The sequence below is a fragment of the Impatiens glandulifera genome, chromosome 9 (assembly GCF_907164915.1).
Source record: "Impatiens glandulifera chromosome 9, dImpGla2.1, whole genome shotgun sequence".
In the NCBI taxonomy this organism is placed as follows: Eukaryota; Viridiplantae; Streptophyta; class Magnoliopsida; order Ericales; family Balsaminaceae; genus Impatiens; species Impatiens glandulifera.
In genome coordinates, this window is record NC_061870.1 from 20,638,166 (window position 1) to 20,662,464 (window position 24,299).

General features: G+C 32.4%; 5 protein-coding genes across 6 annotated transcripts; all 5 read right to left on the reverse strand.

Annotated features, from left to right (window-relative positions):
• Nucleotides 1–4,953: 4,953 nt before the first annotated feature.
• LOC124916481 (protein BASIC PENTACYSTEINE5-like) lies at nt 4,954–8,351 on the reverse strand. 2 transcript variants are annotated; one of them, XM_047457197.1, is made up of 4 exons: nt 8,205–8,351; nt 7,923–7,989; nt 6,306–6,375; nt 4,954–6,096 (listed from the first exon to the last, which is right to left on the reverse strand). In XM_047457197.1, the coding sequence occupies exons 3-4, from the start codon at nt 6,363–6,365 to the stop codon at nt 5,260–5,262; spliced, it is 897 nt and encodes a 298-aa protein (XP_047313153.1). In that variant the 5' UTR covers nt 6,366–6,375; nt 7,923–7,989; nt 8,205–8,351; the 3' UTR covers nt 4,954–5,259. The 2 variants fall into 2 exon arrangements, with proteins under 2 accessions (XP_047313153.1, XP_047313152.1); XM_047457196.1 differs by having other exon boundaries at nt 6,306–6,441.
• A 4,812-nt stretch (nt 8,352–13,163) lies between these two features.
• Nucleotides 13,164–15,714, reverse strand: LOC124915978. Its single transcript, XM_047456717.1, has 2 exons — nt 15,192–15,714; nt 13,164–13,737 (listed from the first exon to the last, which is right to left on the reverse strand). Exons 1-2 carry the CDS (start codon nt 15,456–15,458, stop codon nt 13,336–13,338), a joined length of 669 nt encoding a protein of 222 aa, XP_047312673.1. The 5' UTR covers nt 15,459–15,714; the 3' UTR covers nt 13,164–13,335.
• A 3,463-nt stretch (nt 15,715–19,177) lies between these two features.
• Nucleotides 19,178–19,897, reverse strand: LOC124914658 (auxin-responsive protein SAUR21-like). Its single transcript, XM_047455244.1, has one exon. It carries the CDS (start codon nt 19,664–19,666, stop codon nt 19,385–19,387), a length of 282 nt encoding a protein of 93 aa, XP_047311200.1. The 5' UTR covers nt 19,667–19,897; the 3' UTR covers nt 19,178–19,384.
• A 1,255-nt stretch (nt 19,898–21,152) lies between these two features.
• On the reverse strand, nt 21,153–21,776 carry LOC124914657 (auxin-responsive protein SAUR21-like). The gene has a single exon (XM_047455243.1). It carries the CDS (start codon nt 21,629–21,631, stop codon nt 21,347–21,349), a length of 285 nt encoding a protein of 94 aa, XP_047311199.1. The 5' UTR covers nt 21,632–21,776; the 3' UTR covers nt 21,153–21,346.
• Nucleotides 21,777–23,511: 1,735 nt separating this feature from the next.
• Nucleotides 23,512–24,040, reverse strand: LOC124914581 (auxin-responsive protein SAUR21-like). The gene has a single exon (XM_047455161.1). It carries the CDS (start codon nt 23,814–23,816, stop codon nt 23,532–23,534), a length of 285 nt encoding a protein of 94 aa, XP_047311117.1. The 5' UTR covers nt 23,817–24,040; the 3' UTR covers nt 23,512–23,531.
• Between the last annotated feature and the right edge of the window lie 259 nt (nt 24,041–24,299).

Sequence of the window (24,299 nt, forward strand, 5' to 3'; positions counted from 1 at the left end):
ATTTCATGCTGCAATGTTGTTTACAAAATAATTTCAAAAATTCTTTCAAAACGATTTAAAATTGTCATTCGTAAAATTGTTAGCTTAAATCAATGTGCATTCATTCCCGGTCGAACCATCTCACATAACATTCTACTTATGAAAAACCTCCTCAAAGGTTATGGGAAGACAAAATATCCCCGAGAGTGGCTTTCAAAATTGATATAAAAAATTCTTTGATTTTATTAGATGGGATGTCATTCGGGACTTTATGGTCGTATCGGGTTTTCCCATGATTTTTATAGAATGGATCATGCAATGCGTTTCTACATCTTGTTTTGTAGTTAGCATCAATGGGATACATAGAGGTTACTTCAAGGGTGAAAATGGTGTGAGGCAGGGAGATATCCTACCATCTTACATTTTTGTCGTCATCATGGAAATCTTTGAGAGCGTCTTTACGATGTTCCGAAAGAATTGACCATACATCTTCCACCCATTCTATGAGGAGGAGATCACTCATTTATGCTTCGCTGACGATTTGTTCATTCTCGTGCATGATAACGTAGATTCCATAAAACTGTAAGAGTGGCACTAACATTTTTTTCTGAGGTTACATGTTTGACTATCGATGAGAACAAGAGCTTGGAATTTAGCTTCGGAGAATATCTCTTCCAGATTAGAAGAACATAGTCCGCCTCAATTCTTCGACGATAGATTCCAGTCGCGAAGTAGACAGAAGCTAGACGACGTGAAGCTAGCTTACTCTAAGGCGACTTTAGAATAGACGAAGTTAGGCGACGAATATCTAAACGTCAATGGCATCGGGAACTAGTGAAGGTCGGAAGCGGACAACGAGGAAGAAGACGAAGTCAGTCTTGTTTTCCACTTTTGTCATATCCGATTTCCTGAAGTTTAGAGGCGCATTCATTTTAACCTCAGATTTTTAAACCTTTTAAATATGTCTGAAAACTTTAATTATGAATTAATTCTTAAATTCTGAATTAAGTTGGCCCTCCAACTATCTATCTTGTGCAATTTTGAGCCCAAACTTATAGATTCAAATTATTTTCAATAAAATCGATTTGATTCTACCCTTGGAGTATTATTCACGTCCAATTCGACCCTCAAACTTTATATTGTCCAATTTTAGAAATAAAGTTTTAATTTCCATATTTTTGGGAAATGTTTAGGGATTGTTTGGTTACTTTTACACCAAACAATATATTTCTTCAATTAGAGCCTCTAAATGATTTTTAAAAAATCCAGAAATTTAAGTATGGTCAAAAATATTATTTTCAACAATAATAATCCTTTCCATAATTTTTGGAGCTCATTTGAAAAACTATTTATTTTTAAATGCTCATATTTGGAGCTTTATGACCCAGAAAATTATGAAATGTTTGCAGTAGGTTCACAAAATTATTTTTGACCTCCCTCAAATATTTCAGAATTTTCAGAATACTTTCGGAAAAACACTCAGTTTAGCAGAATCATATCGGGAGTCTCGTAACCCCGAAAAGTCCCGAATTCGAGTGCAAAGTGTTTCTAAAAAATATGTTCGACATAAACAAAAACTTTTGAGGTTTTCCAACCTTTTGGAAAGTTCTTGATTTCGGTTGTCGCATACCTCCGGGCTTCAACTCCCCTCTTTGATCTTTAATTCACATTCTGATACACTCATGAAATCCTTTTGTACAAGAATTCACAGTTTAGATCAACAAGCAAACTTCCAAGCAAATATGCAAAACAATGAGTTCACATTGTGGTTCACATGTGTGCTCGAAAGAGCATTCAAAGTTCCATTATATATTCTTTTATCTAGGAAAACCTAACAAGAGTTCAGAGTCATCTCTAGACTAAACATAAGGTAATCTTATTAAATAGAATTAAGACATGATAATGAAAATCAAGAGAATTTTAATGGCTTAATGTCAACCTTTATTGAAATCTAATCAGAGTTAGGATTACTTCTTCTAGATTAGATACAAGGTTAGGATATACACAAGCAAAATAATTCTGAACTCATAATGCAAACGTGTAACATATATTCACAAACAAATGGTCAACTACATTCGAGTAGAGATTATCCAACGGGATAGACGCATAAGACATAGTTGCTATGGTCATTTCTCAAGCGTAACCAAGCACCGGACCCTTAATCCGCGAATAATCTAATTTTATTTTATTTAGTTTTTTGTGAAGTAAACTAGAGTGGTAAGTCTTAAAGTCAATCGGATTACTACGTTTTGCTACACGTACTAATTTGGAATATGTACGAGCCAATGAAGAAATGTCTATGATATAGAACTTCACTTTGGTTCCTCATGTCAAACAGATAAGACAACATCGTATATGAATAGTTTTCTTATCTATTTTTTGTGAGATTCGAGAGAAAGGTAAGTCACGGGGTTCTATAACATAGCTTTCATAGAAAAGAATATGTCCTAAAAAGTGTAAGGGTCTTGTTTAATCCTCTTCCACTTAATTTTAGTTTTGTTCCTAATGAAACTACTCAAAGGAGGAATTAAGTGTCATCCCTACCAAAGACATTCAAATCATTTGTTGTGTCCCTTCTGTGGGCGGAGCACTCGAAAGGATATGTAAGGCATGAGACCGACCAATTTCGGATCGCACAGAACGCTCTTAAAGACAAGGCATTTGAATGGATAGATCTACTCTTATGAACAAATTCTTTCATGCTCTAAAACAAAAGACGTTAAGCGTGCCCTAAAATAAGTAAACACAAAAGGAAACTCGTGTACAAAAAACATATGTGGACGTTGGGGGAGACGAAATAAACACGTATCCAAATCTATTACGTATGTAATAAATTTATATCCATTAACATATTTTATTGCTTCAGGACTCTTATGGAGTGTTCCTCCATTGTTTATAACTAATTTATAGTCAATCCAACTGAAAAGTAAACAAATAACTAATAATCATTATTCTTCCTTTAAATAATTATATAAAACATAAGATAAACTAATGTATTGTATAGAATAAATACACAAACCTTTCATTTTCATCGTCCATGTTTGCGAAGGCGGAGATTTAAGCGAAACTCTTGATGTGAAGGTCGTGATTCTCTAAAATCCAACTACACAAAATAACTAGAAATTATGTCAATTACCATTATATGGACATGATAGTGGTACTAAGAATGGAAGATTATCTCTAAAAATGGATATGCCAAATCTCCCTAAAAATGAATATGAAAAGATGAAGTGTACCCTAGACTCTAATTTACAACCGTAAGTAACTAAACAAATATAAAGACAGCAGGATATAAGAAGAAGCAAAATGGCTATGCAAATATTGCGAGATACAAGATGAAATGTACTCTTACATGAGGGTCTAATGGTAATGAGATACAACGGGACATAAGATGAAGTGTATTAAATGATAATGTGAGATATAACAGGTCTAAATGGTAATGAGATACAGCCGGTCTAAATGATAATGTGAGATACATCAGGATACTCTTAGGTTTTTTCAAATTTATTCTTTCAAATCAAATCTATCTTACAGCCAACCATCTTCAGTTAAGTTAAGGTTCTAAAACCTATTTCATACATAAATTTAAGGTATTATTATGATTTTTCTCCAAGTGTTCAAAAATTCAAAAATATATAAATGTTAATCTACAACTATTTTTCTCTAGATGGACTTCAAATATATTCTTTCAAATCAATACACGAGGCAAAAGAGTTGTGGAGGAAGAAATGTCATGTTGTGTGGTCGGTCACGGAAGAAGAACCGTGAAGGAAGAAATGCCCTGTTGTGTGGTCGCGGAAGAAGAACCGTCAGAGAAATAAATGTTTTGTTGTGGTCAATCATGGAAGAAGAACAGTGGATGAAAATCAGTGAATGGTCGCGCATAAGAACAATTGTAGAAAGAGATCTAGAGATTGGGCATCAAAGGAAGAAATGAAGCTAAAAAGATTTTGTTTGTTTGAGATTGCCCGGGATAATCAGTGATATTGTTTGTTTGATGTTAAAAATATAACCAAGAAAGAAAGAAATAATAAATAAGTGATACGTATAAATAACGTTAAATAAATTAAGAGTTAGTAAGATTATTACTTATCTGATTAAACTTGTATAACTATATTTTGAGCTACACATCAATCTATTTATAAAATAAATAATTTGTAAAAAAACTAATTTATCATGGTGAATTAGCAAAAATTAAAGAAAAACAACAATTTTAATAAAAAACATAATTTGTCAAGTACACCATCAAATATATTTTAAACCATATATATATATATATAATCAAAATTACTTTCTCTTCCTTTAACAATTTTTAAAATTAATTATAATCATATAAAAAAAAGTTTACCAATAACTCAAGTTTCTATTATTTGCACATTGAATATCTATATTTTATTGCTCACTTGACAACCACATAAACTATTTCTCTATTTATTTTTAATATAAAAATAATCAAATCTATAAACAATACAATTATCCTAAATGATTATTTAGTCACATATATTTTAAAAAAAATAGAGAGCGGACAAATATTAACAAGAAAATATGATGATTCAAAAAGTAAATTGAAAATATGATAATTCTCTCCCACAAATTTTCAATCCAAAATATGAAAATTCTTTCTACTGTCATTTCTTTATATCTTTTTCATATTTTGATCATACAAAGTATATAAATTCAAGTTGGACAATTTTTAAGTCTATATGGTTGTCATATCATCTTTAAAAACAAAACAATAACTTAACATATCAGTAAGAAAAAATTGTGAAAATTTTGAAACAATCCAACTTAACCAAAACCAAGTCAGAAATATCATCAAGAAAAGAAAGTAAGAAGAAACCCTACATAGTAAAAACAAACTTTGAAATTTAACTGAATTCAGTCAGAACTCTAAACCAGGAAACAAGTAAATAAGGTACAAATCATTTGACTCAAGATGAAGATTACTCTAGAATGACTCCATAAAACAAAAGATTAACCAAAAATAAAAACTGGGAATAGATAAAGAAAGTCGAAAAATAATCCATCATCCATCCGAGATCGGCCTATAGTAAATTACACAAAATTCCAGCAGGTAATACTTATAGTTTTCCCCCTTAGGCGGAGTCATACCTAACCAATTTAAGATAAAAGAGTTCTATCGAACAAGCTACCAAAAGTCTACATAGATTTAGGTAACATTTTTAACAACAAAAAACAAGAACCACCAACAGACTTCACATACCTTTGGGGTTAGAAAACAGGACTAGCCGATCCTATCAGACCCCTCCTTCCATAAATTTACTTAATGGTTATATAACGATTAGTACCATGCTTAGCCCAGTAATCCCTGAGATCAACTGGCATCGACAAATCATGACCATCAATCGCTAGCCGGCTAATCAATCTAGTAAACACACTTCCACTCATTTTTCTTCCGCTCATTCGAGAATGCCTCTTATTCTCCATCTGTGGTAGCGGATACTGCGACAAGTTTGTCGTGCAACAAGACGATTGCCAACCGCCACTACCCCATCTATAACACTGCCTTGCAGTTCCAGTGCATGAGCAAACAGGTGCAGCCATTGTAGACTTGTCGAAACTAACCTGGCTACTCAATCCAAGTTCTTGAGAAGACTCCCACTCAGCTTTCGAACCATCAGTGGTCACACGCCTATTCAGATCTTCGCCTACTTTCTTACCCTTCTTAACCAGCTTCGATGATGAACCGGACTTTCTCCCCCTTGTTGTTGGCTTCCTATGGCGAGATGGTGTAGCAGGTTCTGAAGAGATTGCTGGAGTTTGAACAGACTTCTTAGTTGAACCAAAAGAGGTTTCAGCAGAATGATGGGGGCGTTTTGTTCCTCGGTGGCTGTTATTGACGTTCAGGGAGTTTTCTTGGAATCGGAGAGCTGCAATTGCACTGTCTCTTTCCCTACGGGCAGTATCTCGGGAAGCTATTGCTTCGTCTCGCTGCTTGAATGCTTCGGTTCGCTGGTCAAAGGCGTACTTTTTTTCAGATAAAGCTCTGTTTAATTCATTGATGGCGATTTCTTTCTCCGCCATGATGTTCATCATCTTCTTGTTCATGATAAAAGAACTGGATTCTTTCATCTGAAACTGAGGCATATTCCACTGCTGCAAGAAGAAGACAATAGAAAGATTTAGGGCTTGTTTGATGACTTCTTATACCCATCACTTCATCGATCCAATCATCTTATCAGATTATTTGAAAAGAAAAGAAAACTACTTCAAAGTTCAAACAAGCTCTACTCTTTTTTGTTGACTTTTTTTTAATCTATGTACTTTGAATTTTTTTATGGGAGAGAGTTGAAGAGAAAAATTACCCCTCCATGCATCCCGTTATAGTTTTCTATTCTATACCTCCCATGCCCAGCATTATCCATTGCAAGTTAGCTAAAGAAAAAGTATAATCCAAGAGTTACGGTTAAACCAAACACGGAAGCTCAAATGAACAATTACCTGCAAAAGAGAAAATATTTAATTGAGAATCCAGTTCTATCAAGAAATATAGGCAGTGCATTCATTGCTGATTCTGGATGTTTTTAAGGCAGAAGAGGCATAAAATCAAAGGAAATGAATAATGGCCTTAAACAGCAATATATAAACAATCATCGTCGTATCTAGTTGTATGTCAAAAGCGTGAGAAACAGAAGCGTTTAAATGTTTATGAACATTTAAATATCTTTGTCGAAACTGCAATTTATCCAAAACTAGATCACAAATGTTAGAAGCTAACCATAAACATAACAAATAATAATATGCATTTTAAGTAAGAGGCAACACGTGTAGTAATGTCACAAAAGAGGGTATAATCATCTACCGTCGTAACATTTAGTAACATGTTGTACATTTCTTAATTAATTCATTTCGAGAATCAGAAACAGTTGTTTCTAGTTTGAATTGTTCATTCAAGATCTAGGCTCTTCAACTTGATTTTTCTTTTTTTAATTTGCAATTTCAATATATTCTATTATTCCTTAAGAAAGATACCATAGGTTTGATAATATAGGTTTTTACCTTTTTCTCATTGAGATGGGAACAAAAGAAAAACAGGACTTATTGTTCTCTAGAAAGGATTATTTGAATTCCCCAAAAAATCTCCCTCCTCTATCCCTATATCCCCTACCCATAAGTACAATGATTGAACCAATAGGGAACTTTTTCTTCTATATGAATCCATATTTTAGCATTCCAATTTCTTTCCAGTGTCCCAAGGAAAATCTCTAATTGACGGATTAATGTTTGGTTTCCGTATGGCAAAGCACTCTTGGAATAAGAATTAATTTTCAAAATGACATCTTGTGTGTTTTGGTTGGTCTTCAAGGTCATTTCTATGACCTATGTGTGTTGAATGGATATCTATATAATCTAATTGATTGTGTATATCCTGCAGATAACAATGAGGCGAGAAGGTATACACACACAAAAGATATCCACAACCATTGATATAGAAGTAAGAACTATGCATGGTTCACAAGATAAATATAAATAACATACAACACTAAATTATCTAAATGCCAAAAGATGTCGAAATGTAAAAAAAAAAACATCAGTTGTTACAATTCCATTTACAACTACTTCCTTAGAGCTTTAAGAATCATATATAATTCAAATAATCATGCTAAAATACGAAAACTACTTAGAACAAGACGGTATGCCAAATCTATGAGTGATATCACTTAAGAGTACACATCTGCACAAATCTGAGTGGTTCAAGCTGTCTTTCTCTAAGGCATCGCATAATCTTAAGTAAAATTAGACAGAATTATGTAAAATAGTTTGGTGCAGAACAACACAGGTTCACTTGAATCAGCATCATGATTTACTTCACAATTCAGCTTAAGATATACAAATTCTCTAAACATATATAACATCGTATCTCTCTCTGATCTAAAGCAAGATAGAGTAGAAAAATGGTAAAGAAGTTAAGGATCACCAACCAGGACCGGCTTCTGCGACTTCTGCGGCTTCTGCTCAGCTGAACTTCCGATGCTTCTACTTAGATACCTTATGTGAGAAAATGAAAAGGCTAGGGTTACAAAACAAAGAGCGGTTGAGCATTTGAAACAAAATGTGATAGAAGTAACATGCAAAGATGATCAGATACAAAGAGACAATTCATGTAAGAGATACTGAAAGCGATATGAGACATGTGAAAGAGGCAAAAGGAGAGTGAAGTAGATAGAGAAGATTAAAGAGAAAATTCAAAGAGTAACACTTACAGATGAAGATTGACGGAGGAGGAGTAGCCACTGGAAAAAGCAGGCGACCTCGATTTGAACGGAAGCACATCGCTGAATCAGCCAGCCAGCAACTATGGAGAGTGAAGATTGATATTTGATATAGCCATAGCCCAAGGGGGTTGAGTGAGGTTTTTGTCGTTTTAACTTTTAATCTCTTCAAACAGTTCTTACGAAAAATAGCTCCTTATCTTCTTTACTAGTTCCAATTAAACCCTTTACTAAAGGATGTTTTTATTGGGAATATAGATTGAATAGACAACTAAACATGTATAAATTGTTTAAATAATGTACTAAACTTTAAATTCATTCAAATATTGCATCAAATTTATAAGAAAACTCAAGTTTCATGAGGTTCTATTTTTTTTTTTATATGATGAGGTATTTATTTACATTTCATACAAATATTTTTGAACTAATTGACAATTTTTTTTGGGTAATTAAAATAAATTATATTATTAAATACAACTTAATTAAATTATCATTTTTGTCGATAACATCTCTTAAAAAAATATTATTTAAAAAATAATTAATATTTAATATTCGGACAAACAATACAACTAATTTATTAGTTGGGCCACTAATATTTGAATATTTATTTTCTTTCTGGCAAATTGCGACTCTTCGTTGCCTATTCTTGTGCTAAAACTACGTGTTAATCGTGGTTCATGATTTGAATTTCCGGTGAAAGCTTTGATTGTTGTGAATTGCATTAGGCCCTTGTTTAAGAAAGTGGTTAATTGTTTTGTTTTAGTTTTTTTTTTTAATTAGTGTTTGATTAAAAGTAAGAAAAAATGATTTTTAATTTCTTTTTTAATTAAATTAATCTTTCTTTTTTTATATTTTTATTTAATAATTAATTTATATTAAAAAAATAAAGGATAGAAAATATAATTAATTAGATAAAATGATAGAAGTAAATATCTCATATAATTTTAATGTTTAAATTAATAAAATAATTGATTAGATAAATGATCTGATGGTTAAGTTTACAAATTTGATTTTATCCTAATAAGTAAAGATCAATCACTATGCTGTTTATAATTTATTTTGCTTCCTTTTTATAAAGTTAGTGTTTTTTAATTAATTTTTTATTTACATTTTTTTTACAAATGGTGAATTAATTATTTGAAAATAAATTTGAGATACATTGAATGAGTTTAAATAATAAAAAAATCATATTTTAAAAAACAATTATTTTAGTTTCTATTCCCAATAAAAAAAAATCTTTCAAAATGTTGAGTCAAATATTTATTTTATTCAAGTAAACATTATTTTTTATTTATTTATTTTTAAAAAAACATACACTTTAAAATGTTATTTTTTGAAAATTTATTTAAAATAACTATTAAAAAAATCAACATATTTATAAGATTTTGATAATCTTATAAATATGTTATTTTTTTTCTATTTTCAACTAACCCATTTATGAGATTACCGAAATCCTTTATTTCTCCATAACTACTTTTAAAGATTATCACAATATTTTATCTTTTCATAAATTCATTCATACCTTTTCAAGATTTTCAAAATATTTTCATTTCTTCATACTTAAAAAAATAATGAGAAGTTCATCCACACATACTTTACAAAATACAATCTACCTCTAAAAGTTATTATTCTACCCTCCAAATTAGAGATAGTTTCAAATCATCCTTAAAACAATATATTGTTCAATATATCCCTAAATCTCTCCATTTTTTAATTTTAATGTGAAATTTATGCCTAAAATATTGTATCTACCCTTATAATTATAGGCAGTTTCAACTTATCATTAAAATAATCAAATGTGTTTCTTTTTCACACCCTTCCTCCTCAAATCATTTCATAAATACATTCATACCTTTTTTTTAATAAAATGTTAATATACAATATTTCCTTTACAATAAAAATACCCTCAAACCTATATAATTTAAAGTTCACTATAAATATATATTTATAAAAGAAATATTAAAATTTTAACTCAACATAATATTCAATTAATCAATTTTGATGTGATGTAAGTAAGGAAATTTTAATCGATAGTCGAATTGATTTCGGTTTAATCGGGATTAATAATTGATGAGCCTTAAAACTAATTGAATATTAATACATTCAAGATATAATAAATAAATTAATTTATCCTATTAAACAATATGTGTAAATGAAATAAGCTTACCATGTTAATCTTAATTAAATTAAATTAAATTTATACTTATTTTATATATTTTTTCATTTTCATAATTTCACTCCGAAAAACGTTTTAAATAAGAATTGAACTTCACCTAATCTATCTTAATAGGGTTTTATCATATAAATATAAATATAGAAAGTAAAAATATGATTATTATTATTGTAATCACTTGTAAGTTGTAACCTAATAAATAAATAATAAACTACCATTATTAGTTATTGTAATTATTTAGGAAATAGAAGTATAAATAAGTTTAGTATATAAAGAGAAAAATATAATTAATAATTTGGTAAATATGAAATTTTAGAAAATTATTTTAAACTCATATGCTTCCAAGTTATTAAAAACTGTTTATTTTTTATGACACCAAATCATCAAAATTTTCATAAAAGTGGGTCGGATTAACCTGATTATGGCGTGGGTAAATATCTTCCATATTTGAAGCTGAATCCATTACCTGCATTTAAACCATAAATAGATGTCACTCATTATCACATTTACTTAATTAGAACTTAAAAGCTTAAATTTTTTTATAAATATATATTAAATTTCATTGGAATTATAATTTTTGTTTTGATGTTCTTAAACAAGCAAATAATTTGAAAATTGAACCAAATTATGTGGGAGATTTCAAAGTTGGATGGATATATCGGATCAAGAACAAAGCAACACAATGGGTAGTGAAATACTTACCTCACAGAATCCTAATACACAAGCACATATAGTTAGTTAATCAAGGACATGAAAAACTAGAGAACAATTTAGAGAGGCAGAGAAAATATTAAAGTTATGGTAACAAGTAACAATGAAATAGATGGAATCATAGACATAGGCACAAATAAAGAAACATAATGAATTATAAAAAATAAATCAAGATCTAAAAAAATATGAGTAAAAGAGTGTACATCCAACCTTGGATACGAGATCTTTTTCGTGTCTAAGGTTGGATTTTCCTTTTCAATCCAAAGCATATAAAAATGATGAAGAAGACTTAACTACAAGATTGAATATGGGACGAAGAGCATCATGTTGAGCTTCTAGAAGAAAATGAACCTTAATCAAGACGATACCATGCATGTTGAAAAGATAAATAAAAAGGGTTTGTAGGAGAGGCGAAAAATCATTATCGAAAGAAGTAGTCACCACCGATTAAGATTTCTGGGAGAGACAAAAATCGCCATCGAAAGAAGGAGTCGAAGATTATTTAGGATTTTTAGGATCGACAAAAAATCGACATCGCAATAAGGAGTGACAATCGATTAGGGTTTCTAAGAGAGGCACAAATTTGTCATTCGAACAAACAATCGATGATATATTAGGGTTTCTAGGAGAGGTGAAATATCGTCATCGGGAGATAAACGACAATCGAATACCATTTCTAGGGGAGGCATAAAATCGCTATTAGAAGTAGTGAATGATCGATTAGAGTTTCTAGGAGAAGCGAAAATCGCAATCGAAAGAAGGAGACGGCGATCAATTAGAGTTTTTAGGAGAGGTATAAAATCGACCTTGAAAGAAGCTGTAAACGATCAATTAGGTTTCTAAGAGAGCCGAAAACTCATCCTCAAAATAATAGTCTTATAATAATTTTCCAGTATCTAAACCTTTTAACTACCTAGATTTTATCACATTTTGATATATTTTGTTTCATCGATTTATTTTACAAATTATATTTATTTAAAATAAAAAATAACACATTATTGTTTGATGAAAGCTTAATCCTATATACCATCTAGACTCATCACAAATTTAATTAATTTGAGTAGAATATAATCTAATTTACTCAGTTTTATTTTATAAATTTATATTTTATTAAGATTTAATATTTAACAAATTGGCTACATTCAAAACAACTGATTAAGTTGATCACACCTTTTAATATTCAACTATATAAACAAATTCATTTTGTATAATTAATTTTAAACTTATTGGCTGTGAATTAAGTTAAAAATTGATTAAAAGAAAGAATTAATAAAAACACCAATAAAATAAGTTTTAAATATGTAATCAATTGAACAACTTTGTTCCCTAGAAATACATTATTTAAGTAAATCAATAGTTCAATACTACCAACTAAGAATAAATAAATGTATTTAAAATAAAGTTTTTTTAATTAAATAAATATAGTGATAAATAATTAATAACTCAAAGACCCTCAATCGAAGGTTCCGTCTTCTTTCTTTGGCCGTAGAAGCTCTGTTTTCCGGCAGAAGAAAGAGTTCGTCTCTATGGAAGAAACCCATTATCTATTGGGGTTCTTCGATTTTGATCGCGATTGGGTTCTTCAACATTGATCGCGGTAATAGTGAAGTGTATTCCCTCCCTCTTCCGTCCTCTAGATTTGAAACGAGCATCTGTTACAGGTTTGTATCTGAATAGATTACTATTTTCTTTCTGCAGTTTATTCCTATTCAAAATCAAGCTGCTTGTAGGTTGTCCAGTTTCTAAATTGATAGAAGCATATGGGTATTTGTTAGTTTATTTTTCTTCATATTTTATTTATGAAAGAACTTTCTTTTACGCTTAAAATCCCGTAAGAATTTGAGCAAGATTTAGAAACCCCACAATGCACGAATCTCTTAAACCGTAATTCAAAATCCATGCTAGCAGATTCCACAAATGACGATGTTGTGTGATAATAAGTAGAGTATTTTGACCATTTGGACTGGACTAGCAGCTAATGAAGAACATTTAAGATTTGTTTGGTTCTAAAGTAAGCAAGTGCCAATTCAATTAGTTAGTCAAAATTTGGAACATTTTTCTTGTCAAAAATGTAATTTGGATTCGTTTCCTTGAAGGGGCATTTATATACATTGATTACCCTCCTTCAAGTATAAAAAACTAACTCTACAAAAATTGGAGAATTTTTCACTATGGCTGAGCACGTTTGAGAAATGATGAAAATCAATTGGGCCAAGCTCCTTCAAACTTCTCAGTTCTTCAATGGAAGCCAGACAAGAGATCAATGAATGCTTCTTCTCTGCATGGGATCGTGAGACCACCCGCTGGGTGATCAAACTCGAACTCTTCTTCAGCTTTCTTTAGCAGATTTTGAAATGAAGCATGGTGCAAGTATGAAATGGGAAGCACAAACCGCCTTTTTTCGCACTCTCCTACATAGACAGCAAAATGTCCCTTCGGTACACTTGCAGCTGTAGTAATCCTTCGTGCCTTGGGCAGGACCTGCTTGAGGAATTTGATAGCCATGGGTCTTCTTGATGGATCTTTGTGACTTTGGGTATTAATAAGGTAGAATACCACACCGATTGTTAGATAAAATATTTTAGAGATGACACTTTGGGTAGAGTATTTATAGAAAGATAGAGAGGTCATACTCCTAATGAATGATAACCACAAACGTATTAGGTATGGAAAGAAAATGTGTTAGTTTTCAGCAAAAGATCCAACACTATCAAGTGGTATCACATGGCTTTGCCTCCTCATCTAATCCAAGTTTCATATCTCTCTGTGCCGTCTGTGGGGTCTATCTTTCCAAGTATGTTAAATCCATGTCTCCTGGCAATGTGTGGTGTATAGATGGATAACCAGTTTGTAGATTTTTAATGTTGAAGATGCTTGGTCAAGTTTCTTTCTGTTGGCGTGAGTGATTCACATTACAGAAGCATAGATAAAAAGACATAGCACATGATCTCTTTCTTTCTTTGTTGCTAAGAGCTGTCATAGGAGGTAGGCCTTTAGCATGGCCCATGGCTTTGCCTAACTTGCTAGAAATCAGCATTTCCGGTTTTGGATTCTTACATTGAACACATGTACAACTTATGCCATAATGATGCGTGTATTTGGAATTTGACATTGAATAACAAATATAGCCTCCATCTCAGATTAGGACTAGGATGTTGTCCCCATAAGCACAAAGCATGTTTTAAGCATCTAAATCTTCTGTGATCCGATGTTGATTAAATATCCAATTGATGTGTTTACATTATCAATCACTTTAATTCGTGACAGGTGGTGCGTAATAAGGATATAATTTTAGTGAATCAACTTGCCTGCAATTGACATGCATATCCTCAAGGCATGAATATCTTGCTCATTCACTGTTGTTTAAGCGTCCCAAAATGATAATGAAAATGCTACTGCCAAAGAACCATAGCATCTGTTGACAGTCAAAAAATGCAATTTGCTAAAGCTATGTTTTAATGAAATCTAACCATTTTAGTGTCCCTCTTAAGATTTTTGTTCCTTTCTGACTTCTTCGTGATTGATCCTTCTTGAAATAAAATTAAGCTACTCTAAGCTTGGGGGTTGGTATTTAGGAAAATGATGTATAATTGGCATTTACTAAGCATTTATATAATTGGTCAGAGAACGAAAAATTCATTTTGTCACTAACTTATGATATCTTGTGGCAATGCATTTTTTTAAATTTAAGAAACTAGCACGACTCTCCACAATCATGACCTCCCACTTCAACTTAGGGCGATGTAACAATGCATACTTAATCAATCAGTTATAGGTGTTTGCAAATGGTAAATGAACTGAAATTCCTCTATTGAACATTCAACTTCTAAGAATTCTTGTTACGTGGTTAAAGTGCAATTAATAAACTTAACCATATAAGTGAGATTTTATGCAATAGGACAAGTTAAAAATATAATTCATGTCAAAAAAGAATGATACAGGTGTGTATATATCTACATTGCATTCGATTGTCAATATCGTTTTGAGTACACAGTTGGAGCCGAGACTAATATGGAACAGAACAATTGTTGAGTTGAGGCTTTTTATAGTTAGTTGTGTTAGAACTCTCATTATGTCTTGTTCTTTTTCCTCACCAGCAATTCAATCTGCTGGTGATATCCAAAAACAAACTCTTCTTCTGTTTGGTGATTAAACCCAAACTCTTCTTCTGCCTTGATCAGCAATTTCTGGAAGAAAGGATTATTCAAGTATGAAATGGGGACTATGTAGCGTTTTCTCTCTGTTTCTCCTACATATGCGGCAAGATGGCCTTTGGGTACAACATCCACAGATACTGGAGTAGGAATAGCCCGTCGGATGGCATGCTTTGATTGAACAATTGCTGGCAAGCGAAAACCCATGATTTCAATCAAGTAATATTGGTGGTATTTGGGATTGGAAGAAGAGATTGTTTATAAGAAAGAGATGAACTGATGAGGATTGGATGCGAGAGATGTATATAAAGAGGTAATGCTATGGTGTAAAAATATGAATTTTATTGTGTATCAAGTGAAGAAGATCAATTTGGTCCATTGAAAATCACATGCCATGTCTTTGCAAAAGAAGGAAGTACACATCACATGGTGAGATGGGATTGTCTAACAAATGATATATATTATGTGGAGCCAGTAGTTGTAGCTTACCCTTCTGACAGGGAAAGAGATGTGTAGGCCTGCTTAAGAAGAAGACTATTTGAAAATGTGAGTGATGTGAAAGAAAGTCTTTTGAGTGTGATATCTGCATATTCACATTATGGTGATCAACTGGTGTTAGAGAGATTTTGAGTTTCACATGGATTTATCTAAAGCTCTTAACATTCCAGTTCAAACAATTTGCTTACTTGAGTTGAGCCCCATGACAAGTCTAACTCGGAAGGTAATAATGGTGCAATGACTTAGCAAAGCCTACTGACATTCTCACATCCGGGTTGACCGAGAAAAGCGTGAAGTCAATATTTAAAGGACCTAAATTTTCAGGGTATCTTTACATCATCACCTTAGCAAAAAAACAGAAAAAGGAAAATAAATCCCTAGAAATGCGCTGTCATGGATACTAGACTCTTGATATATTATTGTACCAGTTGTTCAGTATTGCTTTTACTGCTTTTTTTTGGACAAAGTTCATTCAATTCAATTTTTTTTCTGATTTCTAACCGTGTTTGATTGATATTTCTCAAATTCATTAGATTTTAATGTTAGAACAAGCAATAGTTTAACTGAACATTTAATTTGTTTAGCATTAGTTTATTTTTATGTTAGTGAACTAATAAGTTTTTAAGTGCATCCAAAATTCCTCAAAGCACCATTTGTCTAAACTGCAGTCACAACAATGTTGTTGCATTACAGAAAAATAATTTAGTTTCGTCATTTTACCGTAAGCATATAATTGATGGTTAATGTCTGGATCTTTGTGACTTTGGGTAATAATAAGGTAATGCACACCTTGTTTTTGATAAAATGACGCAGAGAGGATACTATTGGTGGAGTATTCATAGAGAGATCATACTCCCAAATGAATGAGAACCACAAATATATTAGGTATCGAAAGAGAAGCTGTAGTTTGCAGAAAAATATTGGACACCATCAAGACGTATCACACTGCTTTTGCTTCCTCATCGAATTCAAGTTTCATCACTTCGTGTTGGATTTTATCTTGCCAAATATTTTGAACCTTGTTTGTTGGAAATGTATGGTATATAGATGCTGACCTGTTAGTAGAATTTGAATGATCATATTGCAAAAGGTCACATTCTTCTTTGCTAATAGGAGGCAGGCCTTTAAGCTCTGCCTAACTTTCCATAAATCTGTCTTTTCTTCTTTGAATTGTTGTATTGAATGAGTGCCGATTTGGCAATTGGCTTAGGATGACCACCAACACAGAGGAGTAGAATGTCGTCCGTACAAGATGCAGATATGAACATGTTTTGGACATCTAGATGTTTTGTTATCTGATGTTGATTGAATATTCAATAGATTAGTCACTTTGTTATAAAGAAATGATTTGATGAGAGGTTCCAAAGTGAAGACTTGACATGTTACAGTAAAAAAATATATATAAGGTTGAAGTGCCCATCAATATACTCACCAAGATAAGGAATTATATAAGTGAGTTTTTGAAACAAGAAAATATTCAAATTTTTGTATTTTTCATGTAAACAAAGTATGATACATGTGAATATGTCTACATTGTATGACTTTCAATGTCAAGAATGCACATTTAAACGAGACAGAAGTAAAACAAAAGGCTGAATTGAGGCTTTGTCCTAGAGTTTAACTATCCCAAAATGATGATGCTATTATCAAAGAACCATAACATCTAACATCTGTTGTTGACAGTAAAAAATGCAATTTCTAAAGGTATATTTCCATCACTGCCAAATGCCTAGAACTCGCTGATGTTCAAATTCTTTTAGATTGTCAAGAAGTTGTTAATGATATAAATCCTAGAAACAATTTTTCCTATTGACAAACCAAACCATTCGTCATGATATATGACAATCTCTTCAACAAAATCAGGAATACCGAATTGGATGGATTTCTAGAACAAAAAATCTCACTGCATATTGGATTGCAAAAAAACACAAAGAATAAAATTTGCTAGAAGAGTGGACCGAACAAGATCTTCAGACAATCCAAAGAACTGAGGAAAGAATATGGATATACCAAGAAAGATGTACGGTCTAATGAGGCTACTATGAAATATTTACTCATGGGTGGGACAAGCTCTTCTATTCTGACCGTTATCTTTTTTTTTCTACTATATTCTCTGCTTCAAAATGAAGACTAAGACCAGAGTTTCGTGGAAAATAAAAATCTTTTTTGGAAGCTATAACTTACGCCCCTCTTTCTTAAGGCGTTTAAAAAGTGACTCTACCGCTTAGTGTTGGCTGTCCGCGGAATGTGTTGGATTTTGTGCTGACTCTATTTCCTCAGTAAGTCTCGGACGGGAGCCCTGTACGTGCCCGACTCTTTGATTGTGAAATCGTCATTGATTTGCCTTCTGACTAAATTAGAGTCACCCTGTATGATCATGCGGGAAGTCCAGACTTCGTATGTGAACAAAACGAACAAACAGATCTAAGTTTGAACACATTGACTGAAAGCAGAATGACAAATGAAGTGAGAGGCGGCTCACCAGAAAGAAGTCATCAATGAACTTTTAAATATGACTTAATTTAAGTCAATTTATTTTCTCATATGTTATTCCACATTACCGATTAAGTTGTATTTGTAAACGATATGAAATATATACGACATTGAAAAAAAAAAAAAGAAGCTATATTACAAGAAAATCTAACCATTTTAGAGTATTTTTCTTAAGACTATTCTTATGTTTACTTCCCATATTGCATGGATATGGATATGACAATTTTTTAAAATATAACACACGATACATTTAGGATACACAAATTATTAAAAAATATATAAATATTATATATATATATATATATATATATAATATTTATACAAATTTGTTTATTAATATAAATAGAGATAAAAATTCATATTCATCGTTCATAATAAGTTTGGATGGCGGCAAGTGTCAATGAATGGGATTTGTGGAGAAGATTAAATAGTAAGGCAAGAGTAACCATGAAACGAGGAAACAAGTAGGAAAAAGATGTAAGAGTAGGTCAAAAAGACGCCTCCAAAAATGTGTCAAAGCTTTATCCAAACTGTTATCGGATTGATCAAACTGTTCTGCTGTATTCGATATCCGTTTTGGCGTATCGAACCCCTATCCTTATCGGATACTCCAAAAAATTTTCCCCAAGTATCCGTGCTACATAGTTTACTTCCTCTTTGCCTTGATTCCTATTGAAAGAAACAAAACTATCCTAAGCTTGAGGATTGGAATTTCTTTAATTGTTAGGCAACACAATGTATATTCTAGATTTACTAAGCATTTATATAATTGGTTGCATAATAAAAAAAATGCACTTTGTCACAAACTATTGATATCTTGTACCTATGCATCCATAGGTATCTGCAAATGATAAAAGAACTGAAATTCAACTTCTAAGAATTCTTCATATCTGGCTGAATTGCCAATCAATATATTTGTCCAAGATAAGGAATTATATATGTGAGAGTTTATTCAACAAAAGAGATTTATATTCCTATATTCTTTATGCTAAAGAAGTATGGTACATTTGTATCCGTCTACATTGTATGACTCTCAATATCATGAATGTACAATTGAAGTTGAGACTGAAACAACCAAAAATTTTGAACTGAGGCTTTTTGTTAGTTGTGTTAGAACTTTGTCTTGTCCTTGCAACTCGTGATCAATTCAAGTTGTTGGTGATATAAAAAAAGTCTTCTTCTGTGCAGATAATTGTAAGACCACCCATTGGATGATCAAACCCAAACTCTTCTTCTGCCTTGCTAAGCAAACTCTGAAAAGAAGGACATTTCAAGTATGAGATGGGGACTATGTGGCGTTTTTTTTCTGTTTCTCCTACATATACGGCAAGATGACCTTTTGGTACATCCATAGATACTGGAGTAGATAGAGCACGGCGAATTGCGTGCTTGGCTAGAACAATTGCTGGCAAGCGAAAACCCATGATTTCAATCAAGTAGTACTTGTGGTATTTGGGATTGAAAGAATAGATTGTTTAAAAGAAAGAGATGAAGTGATGATGGTTGGATGGGAGAGATGTATATATATATACATAGCCTATAGGTAATGACTGCTATAGTGTAAAGATATGCATTTATTGTGTATGAAGTGAAGATGAATTTGGTTCATTGAAAATCACATGCCATGTCTTTGCAAAAGAAGAAAGTACACATCACATGGGCAGATGGGATTGTGTAACAAGTGGCTGGTATATATTATGTGGAGCCAGTAGTTGTAGCTTACCCTCATGACAGGGAAAAGAGATGTGTAGGCCTGCTTGAGAAGAAGAAGACTGAAAATGTTGGGTGTTTAAAGAAAGTCTTGTGAGCATGATATCTGCATATTCATACTAAGGAGATGAATGGGTGCTAGAGAGTGATTTTGAGTTTCACATGGATTTATCTAAAGCTCTCAACACTCCTGACTAAACATTTCATTTGATTAACATTAGCTTTGTTTAAAGGCTAGACACGAAAATATTGTTGCGTTACAGAAAATACCTTAATTTAATCTATTTATGAAACATTACTGCTGGAAAGAAAATGTGTTAGTTTTCAGCAAAAGATTGACACTGTCAAGAGTATCACATGATTTTGCCTCATTTAATTAAAGTTTCATATCTTTCTGTGGGGTCTATCTTTCCAAATGTGTAGAACCATGTCTCTTGGCAATGTGTGGTATTATATAGATGGATAACCAATTAGTAGGATTTTAACGATGAAGATGCGTGGATCAAGTTTTTTTAGGTTGGGGTCTAGTGATTCACATTGCTGTAGAATAGATAAAAATACATAGAACATGATCTCTTTCTTTCATTGCTGCTAAGAGCTGTCATAGGAGGTAGGCCTTTAAGCATGGCCCATGACTTACCTAACTTGCTAGAAATCAGTATTTCCTGCTTTGAATTCTTGAATTGAACAATGTACAAATAATGACATAATGATGTGTATTTGGCATTTGACATAAGATAACAAATATAGTCTCCACCTCAGATTAGGACTAGGATGTTGTCCCCAAAGACAAGGAACTTATTTTAAACATCTAAATCCTCTGGACCTGATAATTAAATATCCAATTCATGTTTCTTAGAAATCCTTGAATTCTGACGGGTTTGTGCGTAATACATTTAGCAATAATAGGATATATTTTTAGTGAATCAACTTTCCTGAAATTGAAATGCATATCCTAATGGTAAGAATAATATTGATCATTCACTGGAATTTAAGCATCCCATAACGATAATGATGGTACTACTACCAAAGAACCATAGCATCTGTTAACAGTCAAAAATGCAATTTTCTAAAGCTATATTTTAAGAAATTTAACCATATTTTAAGGAATCTAACCATTTTACCATAAAAACAGTCATTGGATAAGATAAGTATATCTTAAATCATATAAGTTTTAGCAATTTATATAAGTGAGAGTTTATGGAACAAGAAGAGATTCAAATTTGTGTATTCTTAAAGTAAAAGAAGTATGATACATGTGTTTCCGTCTAAAATTGTATGACTATCTATGTCATGAATGTACAGTTGAATGAGACTGAAGCTAAAAACTGTCGAATTGAGGCTTCTTTTTTCAGTTGTGTTAGAAATTTATGCACCATCCTTGGATCTCGTGATCAATTCAAACTGCTAGTGATGTCAATAAAATCTTCTTCTGTGCAGATAATTGTAAGACCACCCATTGGGTGATCAAACCCAAACTCTTCTTCTCCCTTGTTCAACAAGCTCTGGAAAGAAGAATGTTTCAAGTATGAAACTGGGACTATGTAGCGTTTCCTCTCTGTTTCTCCAACATATACTGCAAGATGGCCTTTGGGTACAACATCCACAGATACTGGAGTAGATAGAGCCCGCCGGATTGCTTGCTTGGCTTGAACAATTGCTGGCAAGCGAAAACCCATGATTACAGACAAATAGTGGTAGTATTTGGAATCTGAAGAAGATTTTGTTTAAGAGAAAGAGATGAAGTGATGATGGTTGGAGGCTATTGCTGTTTGGCCGAGATATATATAGAGATGTAAAATGTATATGAATTTATTTTAGAAGCATCAATGGGTCCCAATTGGTTAAAATTCAATTGGAAACACATGTCACGAGTCATCACATGGGCTTGCCTAACAATATCAATGACAAAATATATGTGGAGCTAATAGTTGTAGTTTACCTTCCAGACAGGCAACAAGAAGCATAGGCCTGCATAGCAGATTGATGCTAAATAAGACTCTTCAAATAGGTGTTAGTCAAATCAAACAAGTAAAGATCACATGGCTTTGTCTTTGGTGAGGACTTCCTCAATCTTTCATGAACGGTGGACTTTTGTGGTTGAAACTTGCAGTTGGAGCTCTCTAGTATGAAAATATTTACAGATAGAGAAGAGAGAGGAGATATACAAATAGACTTAGAGAAATAGGGGGGAAGAGAAGTACATGGAGGGTCCACATATAGAAATGAGAGACATCTATTTATTTTCCTTGCCAAATGAAGACCAATGTCCAAAAAATCTAATGTCTATGGAGTTTGCTTGATTGTCCTCTATCAATGTTCCTACTATTTGCGGGCCTTCTTAAGACTGTACAGAAAAGGACCTCAAAAGGAATCAAGTTCATGACATGATGCAAAATGGTTCATCTCCATTTAAATCTTCAGACAATTTCAACCAAAGTGTTTTCTCAAATTAGATTATCCTGTTGATTATATTTATAATGTGAACACAGGGTTTTATTTCATGGCTTAGAGTGGTTTCTTGAAAGTTCACTAAAATCATGTTGTTTACAAATTACTAGCAATAGCTATAGACTCCATGGATACTCAGTTGTTGTAATTGTCATTTCAAAGAAGGCAGTTTTCCATGTCGATTTGTTATGGGTTGAACCAAATTGTAGTGTCAAAATACACATTATTGTCGGGAAAGTCTTTGTGATTCTGACCCGTTAGATAAGTATATCTTATGTCCAACAGTCATCGGAACAAGACCACTTTTAAAATTTATCCTTATCCAAATATTTCCCATTATTAGCTGTCATCTCATCTCTTCATAGGATAATTGGATAATGTAATTTGGTTCTGTTGATCACATTTTACAAGGTGGAGGAGAACAAACACATGACGATAATCTATTGTATAACATTAGTTTTAACGTATTAATAATTTTAAATTTTTGACAAACCTTGAAATTTCAGAATTAATTATTTCATAAAATGTTAAATGTTAACAGTTTTTTTTTCAGCTGGAAAGCAATAAGGGTTAGTTCTGACTGGATTAGTGTACTTGATTGAGGGCTTGTAGCTCTTGGACATTGCATCAACACACATGGTCTCCATTACAGATTAGGACTAGAATTTTCTCCCCATAGACACAGAAAGAAGAAAGTGTTTTAGACTTCTATGCTTTTATATAATGGGTAAATCTGCAATGTTTTAGACATTTAGATGTTTATTTATCCGATTTTGATTGAATATTCAATAGATCTGTTACTTTGTCGTAAAGCTATGGTGGATTCTTCTTTTAGTTAGTTCCGAGATTGAACATTCAATTTCTAAGAGTTCTTCATATTTTGTTGAAGTGCCAATCAAATTACTAGACCAGGATAAAAATTTAAATATAGATGATATTGGAACAAGATGATATTCAAATTTCTGTATTCAAGTAATAGAATTATGATACATGTGTTTCAGTCTAATATTGTATAACTATCTATGTCATGAATGTACAGTTGAATGAGACTGAAGCTAAAAACTGTCGAATTGAGGCTTCTTTTGTTAGTTGTGTTAGAACTTCATGCACCATCCTTGCATCTCGTGATCAATTCAAACTGCTAGTGATGTCAATAAAATCTTCTTCTGTGCAGAGAATTGTAAGACCACCCATTGGGTGATCAAACCCAAACTCTTCTTCTCCCTTGTTCAACAAGCTCTGGAAAGAAGAATATTTCAAGTATGAAACTGGGACTATGTAGCGTTTCCTCTCTGTTTGTCCAACGTATACTGCAAGATGGCCTTTGGGTACAACATCCACAGACACTGGAGTAGATAGAGCCCGCCGGATTGCTTGCTTGGCTTGAACAATTGCTGGCAAGCGAAAACCCATGATTTTAGACAAATAGTGGTGCTATTTTGAGTTTGTTTAAGAGAAAGAAATGAAGTGATGATGGTTGGAGGCTATTGCTGGTTGGGTGAGATATATATAGAGGTAACCTTGATATGAATATATTGTAGAGCATCAATGGGTCCCAATTGTTAAAAATTCAATTGGAAACACATGTCATGGGTCATCACATGGGCTTACCTAACAATATCAATGACAATATATATGTGGAGCTAATACATGTAGCTTACCTTCCTGACAGGCAACAAGAAGCATAAGCTGGCCTAGAAAATTGCTGCTAAATGGGACACTTCAAATGGGTGTTAGTATCAAACAAGTATAGATCACATGGCTTTGTCTTTCGTTGAGGACTTTTGCGGTTGAAGCTTGCAGTTGGATCTCTCTAGTATGAAAAGACTTTAGATAGAGAAGAGAGAGGAGATTGACAAATAGACTTAGATAAATAGGGGGAATAGAATTACATGG